The sequence below is a fragment of the Phyllobates terribilis genome, unplaced genomic scaffold (genome assembly GCF_046119375.1).
Source record: "Phyllobates terribilis strain yellow unplaced genomic scaffold, ASM4611937v1 Scaffold_7__3_contigs__length_470593459, whole genome shotgun sequence".
Classification (NCBI taxonomy): domain Eukaryota; kingdom Metazoa; phylum Chordata; class Amphibia; order Anura; family Dendrobatidae; genus Phyllobates; species Phyllobates terribilis.
Window position 1 is genome coordinate 3419084 of NW_027362767.1, and position 11678 is coordinate 3430761.

The 11678-nt window shown below is 51.4% G+C and overlaps 1 protein-coding gene across 1 annotated transcript; it reads left to right on the plus strand.

Annotated features, from left to right (window-relative positions):
• Positions 1 to 399: 399 nt before the first annotated feature.
• LOC141153369 (uncharacterized) lies at positions 400 to 9654 on the plus strand. Its single transcript, XM_073638077.1, has 4 exons — positions 400 to 484; positions 1372 to 1866; positions 6675 to 6833; positions 9632 to 9654. Exons 1-4 carry the CDS (start codon positions 400 to 402, stop codon positions 9652 to 9654), a joined length of 762 nt encoding a protein of 253 aa, XP_073494178.1.
• Positions 9655 to 11678: the final 2024 nt, after the last annotated feature.

Consider the following 11678-nt stretch of genomic DNA (forward strand, 5'->3'; position numbering starts at 1 on the left):
GGTGGTGCGGTGAGCTCCGCTGTAATATTAGGTGGAGCGGTGTGCTCTGCTTTAATATTTGGTGGTGCAGTGCACTCCGCTGTAATACTTGGTGGAGCGGTTTGCTCTGCTTTAATATTTGGTGGTGCGGTGCCCTCTGCTGTGATATTTGGTGGAGCGGTGCACTCTGCTGTGATATTTGGTGGTGCGGCGCACTCTGCTTTGATATTTGGTCGAGCGGTGTGCTCCGATGTGATATTTGGTGGTGCGGTGCACTCCGCTGTGATATTTGGTGATGCGGATCGCTCCGCTGTGATATTTGGTGGTGCAGTGCACTCCGCTGTGACATATGGTGGTGCGGTGCACTTTGCTGTGATATTTGATGGTGTGGTGCACTCCGCTGTGATATTTGGTGGTGGGATGCACTCTGCTGTGATATTTGATGGTGTCGTGCACTCTGCTGTGATATTTGATGGTGTGGTGCACTCCGCTGCGATATTTGGTGGTGGGGTGCACTCTGCTGTGATATTTGATGGTGTGGTGCACTCTGCTGTGATATTTGGTGGTGCGGTGCACTCTGCTGTGATATTTGGTGGTGCGGTGCACTCCGCTGTGATATTTGGTGGTGCAGTGTGCTCCGCTGTTATATTTGGTAAAGCGGTGTGCTCAGCTGTTATATTTGGTGGTGCGGTGTGCTTTGCTTTCATATTTGGTGGTGCGGTGCGCTCCGCTGTGATATTTGCTGGTGCAGTGTGCTCTGTTGTGATATTTGGTGGAGCGGTGTGCTCAGCTGTGATATTTGGTGGAGCGGTGTGCTCTGCTGTGATATTTAGTGGTGCGGTGTACTCTGCTGTGATATTTGGTGGAGCGGTTGGCTCTGCTTTAATATTTGGTGGTAAACATTGTGCTCCGCTGTGATATTTGGCGGTGTGGTGAACTCCGCTGTGATATTTGGAGGTGCGGTGCACTCTGCCGTGATATTTGGTGATGCGGTGCACTTTGCTGTGATATTTGGTGGTGCAGTGTGCTCCTCTGTGACATTTGGTGGTGCAGTGCACTCTGCTGTGATATTTGGTTGTGCGGTGCACTTTGCTGTGATATTTGGTGGTGCAGTGTGCTCCGCTGTGATATTTGGTGGTGCGGTTCACTCCACTGCGATATTTGGTGGTGCAGTGCACTCCGCTGTGATATTTGGTGGTGCAGTGCGCTCCGCTGTGATATTTGGTGGTGCAGTGTGCTCCGTTGTGATATTTGGTGGAGCGGTGTGCTCAGCTGTGATATTTGGTGGTGCGGTGCACTCTGCTGTGATATTTGGTGGTGCGGTGCACTCCGCTGTGATATTTGGTGGTACAGTGTGCTCCGCTGTTATAATTGGTAAAGCGGTATGCTCAGCTGTGATATTTGGTGGTGAGGTGTGCTTTGCTGTGATATTTGGTGGTGCGGTGCACTTTGCTGTGATATTTGGTGGTGCAATGTGCTCCGCTGTGATATTTGGTGGTGCGGTGTGCTCCACTGTGATATTTGGTGGTGCGGTGCACTACGCTGTGATATTTGGTGGTGCGGTGCGCTCCGCTGTGATATTTGGTGGTGCAGTGTGCTCCACTGTGATATTTGGTGGAGCGGTGCGCTCTGCTGTGATATTTGGTGGTGCAGTGCACTCTGCTGTGATATTTGGTGGTGCGGTGCACTCTGCTGTGATATTTGGTGGTGCAGTGCACTCCGCTGTGATATTTGGTGGTGCAGTGCACTCCGCTGTGATATTTGGTGGTGCTGTGTGCTCCGCTGTTATATTTGGTAAAGCGGTGTGCTCAGCTGTGATATTTGGTGGTGCGGTGTGCTCTGCTTTAATATTTGGCGGCACAGTGTGCTCCGCTGTGATATTTGGCGGTGCGGTGCGCTCTGCTTTAATATTTGGCGGCAAACATTGTGCTCCGCTGTGATATTTGACGGTGCAGTGCACTCCGCTGTGATATTTGGTGGTGCGGTGCACTCTGCTGTGATATTTGGTGGTGCGGTGCACTTTTCCTGTGATATTTGGTGGTGCAGTGTGCTCCGCTGTGATATTTGGTGGTGCGGTGTACTCTGCTGTGATATTTGGTGGTGCGGTGCACTTTGCTATGATATTTGGTGGTGCAGTGTGCTCCGCTGTGATATTTGGTGGTGCGGTTCACTCCACTGCGATATTTGGCGGTGCAGTGTGCTCCGCTATGATATTTGGTGGTGCAGTGTGCTCCACTGTGATATTTGGTGGTGCAGTGCGCTCTGTTGTGATATTTGTTGGTGTGGTGCACTGCACTATGATATTTGGAGAAGCGGTGCGGTGCGCTCTGCTGTGATATTTGGTGAAGCGGTGTGGTGCACTCCACTGTGATATTTGGTGGAGCGGTGTACTCTGCTGTGATATTTGGTGGTGCAGTGCACTCTGCTGTGATATTTGGTGGTGCAGTGCACTCTGCTGTGATATTTGGTGGAGCAGTGCACTCTGCTGTGATATTTGGTGGTGCGGTGCACTCTGCTGTGATATTTTGTGCTTTCGTGCGCTCCACTGTGATATTTGGTGGAGCGGTGCGGTGCGCTCCGCTGTGATATTTGCTGGTGCAGTGTGCTCTGCTGTGATATTTGGTGGAGCGGTGTGCTCAGCTGTGATATTTGGTGGAACGGTGTGCTCTGCTGTGATATTTAGTGGTGCGGTGCACTCTGCTGTGATATTTGGTGGTGCGGTGCACTCTGCTGTGATATTTGGTGGAGCGGTGTGCTCTGCTTTAATATTTGGTGGTAAACATTGTGTTCCACTGTGATATTTGGCGGTGCGGTGCACTCCGCTGTGATATTTGGAGGTGCGGTGCACTCTGCTGTGATATTTGGTGATGCGGTGCACTTTGCTGTGATATTTGGTGGTGCAGTGTGCTCCACTGTGATATTTGGTGGAGCGGTGCACTCTGCTGTGATATTTGGTGGTGCAGTGCACTCTGCTGTGATATTTGGTGGTGCGGTGCACTCCGCTGTGATATTTGGTGGAGCGGTGTGCTCTGCTTTAATATTTGGCGGTACAGTGTGCTCCCCTGTGATATTTGGCGGTGCGGTGCGCTCTGCTTTAATATTTGCCGGCAAACATTGTGCTCCGCTGTGATATTTGGTGGTGCGGTGCACTCTGCTGTGATATTTGGTGGTGCGGTGCACTCTGCTGTGATATTTGGTGGTGCGGTGCACTTTGCTGTGATATTTGGTGGTGCAGTGTGCTCCGCTGTGATATTTGGTGGTGCGGTGTACTCTGCTGTGATATTTGGTGGTGTGGTGCACTTTGCTATGATATTTGGTGGTGCAGTGTGCTCCGCTGTGATATTTGGTGGTGCGGTTCACTCCACTGCGATATTTGGCGGTGCAGTGCGCTCCGCTGTGATATTTGGTGGTGCGGTGTACTCTGCTGTGATATTTGGTGGTGCGGTGCACTTTGCTATGATATTTGGTGGTGCAGTGTGCTCCACTGTGATATTTGGTGGTGCAGTGCGCTCTGTTGTGATATTTGTTGGTGTGGTGCACTGCACTATGATATTTGGAGAAGAGGTGCTGTGCGCTCTGCTGTGATATTTGGTGAAGCGGTGTGGTGCACTCCACTGTGATATTTGGTGGAGCGGTGTACTCTGCTGTGATATTTGGTGGTGCAGTGCACTCTCCTGTGATATTTGGTGGTGCAGTGCACTCTGCTGTGATATTTGGTGGAGCGGTGCACTCTGCTGTGATATTTGGTGGTGCGGTGCACTCTGCTGTGATATTTTGTGCTTTGGTGCGCTCCACTGTGATATTTGGTGGAGCGGTGCGGTGTGCTCCGCTGTGATATTTGCTGGTGCAGTGTGCTCTGCTGTGATATTTGGTGGAGCGGTGTGCTCAGCTGTGATATTTGGTGGAACGGTGTGCTCTGCTGTGATATTTAGTGGTGCGGTGCACTCTGCTGTGATATTTGGTGGTGCGGTGCATTCTGCTGTGATATTTGGTGGAGCGGTGTGCTCTGCTTTAATATTTGGTGGTAAACATTGTGCTCCGCTGTGATATTTGGCGGTGCGGTGCACTCCGCTGTGATATTTGGAGGTGCGGTGCACTCTGCTGTGATATTTGGTGATGCGGTGCACTTTGCTGTGATATTTGGTGGTGCAGTGTGCTCCACTGTGATATTTGGTGGAGCGGTGCGCTCTGCTGTGATATTTGGTGGTGCAGTGCACTCTGCTGTGATATTTGGTGGTGCGGTGCACTCCGCTGTGATATTTGGTGGAGCGGTGTGCTCTGCTTTAATATTTGGCGGTACAGTGTGCTCCGCTGTGATATTTGGCGGTGCGGTGCGCTCTGCTTTAATATTTGCCGGCAAACATTGTGCTCCGCTGTGATATTTGGCGGTGCAGTGCACTCCGCTGTGATATTTGGTGGTGCGGTGCACTCTGCTGTGATATTTGGTGGTGCGGTGCACTTTGCTGTGATATTTGGTGGTGCAGTGTGCTCCGCTGTGATATTTGGTGGTGCGGTGTACTCTGCTGTGATATTTGGTGGTGCGGTGCACTTTGCTATGATATTTGGTGGTGCTGTGTGCTCCTCTGTGATATTTGGTGGTGCGGTTTACTGCACTGCGATATTTGGCGGTGCAGTGCGCTCCGCTGTGATATTTGGTGGTGCGGTGTACTCTGCTGTGATATTTGGTGGTGCGGTGCTCTTTGCTATGATATTTGGTGGTGCAGTGTGCTCCACTGTGATATTTGGTGGTGCAGTGCGCTCTGTTGTGATATTTGTTGGTGTGGTGCACTGCACTATGATATTTGGAGAAGCGGTGCTGTGCGCTCTGCTGTGATATTTGGTGAAGCGGTGTGGTGCACTCCACTGTGATATTTGGTGGAGCGGTGTACTCTGCTGTGATATTTGGTGGTGCAGTGCACTCTCCTGTGATATTTGGTGGTGCAGTGCACTCTGCTGTGATATTTGGTGGAGCGGTGCACTCTGCTGTGATATTTGGTGGTGCGGTGCACTCTGCTGTGATATTTTGTGCTTTGGTGCGCTCCACTGTGATATTTGGTGGAGCGGTGCGGTGTGCTCCGCTGTGATATTTGCTGGTGCAGTGTGCTCTGCTGTGATATTTGGTGGAGCGGTGTGCTCAGCTGTGATATTTGGTGGAACGGTGTGCTCTGCTGTGATATTTAGTGGTGCGGTGCACTCTGCTGTGATATTTGGTGGTGCGGTGCATTCTGCTATGATATTTGGTGGAGCGGTGTGCTCTGCTTTAATATTTGGTGGTAAACATTGTGCTTCGCTGTGATATTTGGCGGTGCGGTGCACTCCGCTGTGATATTTGGAGGTGCGGTTTACTCTGCTGTGATATTTGGTGATGCGGTGCACTTTGCTGTGATATTTGGTGGTGCAGTGTGCTCCACTGTGATATTTGGTGGAGAGGTGCGCTCTGCTGTGATATTTGGTGGTGCAGTGCACTCTGCTGTGATATTTGGTGGTGCGGTGCACTCCGCTGTGATATTTGGTGGAGCGGTGTGCTCTGCTTTAATATTTGGCGGTACAGTGTGCTCCGCTGTGATATTTGGCGGTGCGGTGCGCTCTGCTTTAATATTTGCCGGCAAACATTGTGCTCCGCTGTGATATTTGGCGGTGCAGTGCACTCCGCTGTGATATTTGGTGGTGCGGTGCACTCTGCTGTGATATTTGGTGATGCGGTGCACTTTGCTGTGATATTTGGTGGTGCAGTGTGCTCCGCTGTGATATTTGGTGGTGCGGTGTACTCTGCTGTGATATTTGGTGGTGTGGTGCACTTTGCTATGATATTTGGTGGTGCTGTGTGCTCCGCTGTGATATTTGGTGGTGCGGTTTACTGCACTGCGATATTTGGCGGTGCAGTGCGCTCCGCTGTGATATTTGGTGGTGCGGTGTACTCTGCTGTGATATTTGGTGGTGAGGTGCTCTTTGCTATGATATTTGGTGGTGCAGTGTGCTCCACTGTGATATTTGGTGGTGCAATGCGCTCTGTTGTGATATTTGTTGGTGTGGTGCGCTGCACTATGATATTTGGAGAAGCGGTGCGGTGCGCTCTGCTGTGATATTTGGTGAAGCGGTGTGGTGCACTCCACTGTGATATTTGGTGGAGCGGTGTACTCTGCTGTGATATTTGGTGGTGCAGTGCACTCTCCTGTGATATTTGGTGGTGCAGTGCACTCTGCTGTGATATTTGGTGCTTTGGTGCGCTCCACTGTGATATTTGGTGGAGCGGTGCGGTGCGCTCCGCTGTGATATTTGCTGGTGCAGTGTGCTCTGCTGTGATATTTGGTGGAGCGGTGTGCTCAGCTGTGATATTTGGTGGAGCGGTGTGCTCTGCTGTGATATTTAGTGGTGCGGTGCACTCTGCTGTGATATTTGGTGGTGCGGTGCACTCTGCTGTGATATTTGGTGGAGCGGTGTGCTCTGCTTTAATATTTGGTGGTAAACATTGTGCTCCGCTGTGATATTTGGCGGTGAGGTGCACTCTGCTGTGATATTTGGAGGTGCGGTGCACTCTGCTGTGATATTTGGTGATGCGGTGCACTTTGCTGTGATATTTGGTGGTGCAGTGTACTCCGCTGTGATATTTGGTGGTGCGGTTCACTCCACTGCGATATTTGGTGGTGCAGTGCGCTCCGCTGTGATATTTGGTGGTGCGGTGCACTCCGCTGTGATATTTGGTGGTGCAGTGAGCTCCGCTGTTATGTTTGGTAAAGCGATGTGCTCAGCTGTGATATTTGGTGGTGCGGTGTGCTTTGCTGTGATATTTGGTGGTGCGGTGCACTTTGCTGTGATATTTGGTGCTGCAATGTGCTCCTCTGTGATATTTGGTGGTGCGGTGTGCTCCACTGTGATATTTGGTGGTGCGGTGCACTACGCTGTGATATTTGGTGGTGCGGTGCGTTACGCTGTGATATTTGGTGGAGCGGTGCGCTCTGGTGTGATATTTGGTGGTGCAGTGCACTCTGCTGTGATATTTGGTGGTGCGGTGCACTCCACTGTGATGTTTGGTGGAGCGGTGTGCTCTGCTTTAATATTTGGCGGTACAGTGTGCTCCGCTGTGATATTTGGCAGTGCGGTGTGCTCTGCTTTAATATTTGGCGGCAAACATTGTGCTCCTCTGTGATGTTTGGCGGTGCGGTGCACTCCGCTGTGATATTTGGTGGTGCGGTGCACTCTGCTGTGATATTTGGTGGTGCGGTGCACTTTGCTGTGATATTTGGTGGTGCAGTGTGCTCCGCTGTGATATTTGGTGGTGCGTTGTACTCTGTTGTGATATTTGGGGGTGCGGTGCACTTTGCTATGATATTTGGTGGTGCAGTGTGCTCCGCTGTGATATTTGGTGGTGCGGTTCACTCCACTGCGATATTTGGTGGTGCAGTGCGCTCCGCTGTGATATTTGGTGGTGCGATGTACTCTGCTGTGATATTTGGTGGTGCGGTGCACTTTGCTATGATATTTGGTGGTGCAGTGTGCTCCACTGTGATATTTGGTGGTGCGGTGCGCTCTGTTGTGATATTTGTTGGTGTGGTGCGCTGCACTATGATATTTGGAGAAGCGGTGCGGTGCGCTCCGCTCTGATATTTGGTGAAGCGGTGTGGTGCACTCCACTGTGATAATTGGTGGAGCGGTGCACTCTGCTGTGATATTTGGTGGTGCAGTGCACTCTCCTGTGATGTTTGGTGGTGCAGTGCACTCTGCTGTGATATTTGGTGGAGCGGTGCACTCTGCTGTGATATTGGTGGTGCAGTGTGATCCGCTGTGATATTTGGTGGTGTGGTTCACTCCACTGCGATATTTGGTGGTGCAGTGCGCTCCGCTGTGATATTTGGTGGGGCGTTGCGCTCTGCTGTGATATTTGGCTGTGCGGTTCGCTCCACTATGATATTTGGTGGAACGGTGCGGTGCGCTCTGCTGTGATATTTGGTGGTGCAGTGCGCTCCGCTGTGATATTTGGTGGGGCGTTGCGCTCTGCTGTGATATTTGGCTGTGCGGTTCGCTCCACTATGATATTTGGTGGAACGGTGCGGTGCGCTCTGCTGTGATATTTGGTGGTGCAGTGCGCTCCGCTGTGATATTTGGTGATACAGGGCGCTCCGCTGTGATATTTGGTGGTGCAGTGCGCTCTGCTGTGATATTTGGTGGTGCAGTGTGCTCCGCTGTGATATTTGGTGGAGCGGTGTGCTCAGCTGTGATATTTGGTGGTGCGGTGCACTCTGCTGTGATATTTGGTGGTGCGGTGCACTCCGCTGTGATATTTGGTGGTGCAGTGTGCTCCACTGTTATATTTGGTAAAGCGGTGTGCTCAGCTGTGATATTTGGTGGTGCGGTGTGCTTTGCTGTGATATTTGGTGGTGCGGTGCACTTTGCTGTGATATTTGGTGGTGCAATGTGCTCCGCTGTGATATTTGGTGGTGCGGTGTGCTCCACTGTGATATTTGGTGGTGCGGTGCACTACGCTGTGATATTTGGTGGTGCGGTGCGTTACTCTGTGATATTTGGTGGTGCATTGTGCTCCACTGTGATATTTGGTGGAGCGGTGCGCTCTGCTGTGATATTTGGTGGTGCAGTGCACTCTGCTGTGATATTTGGTGGTGCGGTGCACTCCACTGTGATATTTGGTGGAGCGGTGTGCTCTGCTTTAATATTTGGCGGTACAGTGTGCTCCGCTGTGATATTTGGCAGTGCGGTGCGCTCTGCTTTAATATTTGGCGGCAAACATTGTGCTCCGCTGTAATGTTTGGCGGTGCGGTGCACTCCGCTGTGATATTTGGTGGTGCGGTGCACTCTGTTGTGATATTTGGTGGTGCGGTGCACTTTGCTGTGATATTTGGTGGTGCAGTGTGCTCCGCTGTGATATTTGGTGGTGTAATGTACTCTGCTGTGATATTTGGTGGTGCGGTGCACTTTGCTATGATATTTGGTGGTGCAGTGTGCTCCGCTGTGATATTTGGTGGTGCGGTTCACTCCACTGCGATATTTGGTGGTGCAGTGTGCTCCGCTGTGATATTTGGTGGTGCGATGTACTCTGCTGTGATATTTGGTGGTGCGGTGCACTTTGCTATGATATTTGGTGGTGCAGTGTGCTCCACTGTGATATTTGGTGGTGCGGTGCGCTCTGTTGTGATATTTGTTGGTGTGGTGCGCTGCACTATGATATTTGGAGAAGCGGTGCGGTGCGCTCTGCTGTGATATTTGTTGAAGCGGTGTGGTGCACTCCACTGTGATAATTGGTGGAGCGGTGCACTCTGCTGTGATATTTGGTGGTGCAGTGCACTCTCCTGTGATATTTGGTGGTGCAGTGCACTCTGCTGTGATATTTGGTGGAGCGGTGCACTCTGCTGTGATATTTGGTGGTGCAGTGCACTCTGCTGTGATATTTGGTGGAGCGGTGCGGTGCGCTCCGCTGTGATATTTGCTGGTGCAGTGTGCTCTGCTGTGATATTTGGTGGAGCGGTGTGCTCAGCTGTGATATTTGGTGGAGCGGTGTGCTCTGCTGTGATATTTAGTGGTGCGGTGCACTCTGCTGTGATATTTGGTGGTGCGGTGCACTCTGCTGTGATATTTGGTGGAGCGGTGTGCTCTGCTTTAATATTTGGTGGTAAACATTGTGCTCCGCTGTGATATTCAGCGGTGCGGTTCACTCCGCTGTGATATTTGGTGGTGCGGTGCACTCTGCTGTGATATTTGGTTGTGCGGTGCACTTTGCTATGATATTTGGTGGTGCAGTGTGCTCCGCTGTGATATTTGGTGGTGCGGTTCACTCCACTGCGATATTTGGTGGTGCAGTGCGCTCCGCTGTGATATTTGGTGATACAGGGCGCTCCGCTGTGATATTTGGTGGTGCAGTGCGCTCCGCTGTGATATTTGGTGGTGCAGTGTGCTCCGCTGTGATATTTGGTGGAGCGGTGTGCTCAGCTGTGATATTTGGTGGTGCGGTGCACTCTGCTGTGATATTTGGTGGTGCGGTGCACTCCGCTGTGATATTTGGTGGTGCAGTGTGCTCCACTGTTATATTTGGTAAAGCGGTGTGCTCAGCTGTGATATTTGGTGGTGCGGTGTGCTTTGCTGTGATATTTGGTGGTGCGGTGCACTTTGCTGTGATATTTGGTGGTGCAATGTGCTCCGCTGTGATATTTGGTGGTGCGGTGTGCTCCACTGTGATATTTGGTGGTGCGGTGCACTACGCTGTGATATTTGGTGGTGCGGTGCGTTACTCTGTGATATTTGGTGGTGCAGTGTGCTCCACTGTGATATTTGGTGGAGCGGTGCGCTCTGCTGTGATATTTGGTGGTGCAGTGCACTCTGCTGTGATATTTGGTGGTGCGGTGCACTCCACTGTGATATTTGGTGGAGCGGTGTGCTCTGCTTTAATATTTGGCGGTACAGTGTGCTCCGCTGTGATATTTGGCAGTGCGGTGCGCTCTGCTTTAATATTTGGCAGCAAACATTGTGCTCCGCTGTGATGTTTGGCGGTGCGGTGCACTCCGCTGTGATATTTGGTGGTGCGGTGCACTCTGTTGTGATATTTGGTGGTGCGGTGCACTTTGCTGTGATATTTGGTGGTGCAGTGTGCTCCGCTGTGATATTTGGTGGTGTAATGTACTCTGCTGTGATATTTGGTGGTGCGGTGCACTTTGCTATGATATTTGGTGGTGCAGTGTGCTCCGCTGTGATATTTGGTGGTGCGGTTCACTCCACTGCGATATTTGGTGGTGCAGTGTGCTCCGCTGTGATATTTGGTGGTGCGATGTACTCTGCTGTGATATTTGGTGGTGCGGTGCACTTTGCTATGATATTTGGTGGTGCAGTGTGCTCCACTGTGATATTTGGTGGTGCGGTGCGCTCTGTTGTGATATTTGTTGGTGTGGTGCGCTGCACTATGATATTTGGAGAAGCGGTGCGGTGCGCTCTGCTGTGATATTTGTTGAAGCGGTGTGGTGCACTCCACTGTGATAATTGGTGGAGCGGTGCACTCTGCTGTGATATTTGGTGGTGCAGTGCACTCTCCTGTGATATTTGGTGGTGCAGTGCACTCTGCTGTGATATTTGGTGGAGCGGTGCACTCTGCTGTGATATTTGGTGGTGCAGTGCACTCTGCTGTGATATTTGGTGGAGCGGTGCGGTGCGCTCCGCTGTGATATTTGCTGGTGCATTGTGCTCTGCTGTGATATTTGGTGGAGCGGTGTGCTCAGCTGTGATATTTGGTGGAGCGGTGTGCTCTGCTGTGATATTTAGTGGTGCGGTGCACTCTGCTGTGATATTTGGTGGTGCGGTGCACTCTGCTGTGATATTTGGTGGAGCGGTGTGCTCTGCTTTAATATTTGGTGGTAAACATTGTGCTCCGCTGTGATATTCAGCGGTGCGGTTCACTCCGCTGTGATATTTGGTGGTGCGGTGCACTCTGCTGTGATATTTGGTTGTGCGGTGCACTTTGCTATGATATTTGGTGGTGCAGTGTGCTCCGCTGTGATATTTGGTGGTGCGGTTCACTCCACTGCGATATTTGGTGGTGCAGTGCGCTCCGCTGTGATATTTGGTGGTGCGATGCACTCCGCTGTGATATTTGGTGGTGCGGTGCACTCTGTTGTGATATTTGGTGGTGCGGTGTGCTCCGCTGTGATATTTGGTGGTGCGGTGTACTCTGCTGTGATATTTGGTGGTGCGGTGCACTTTGC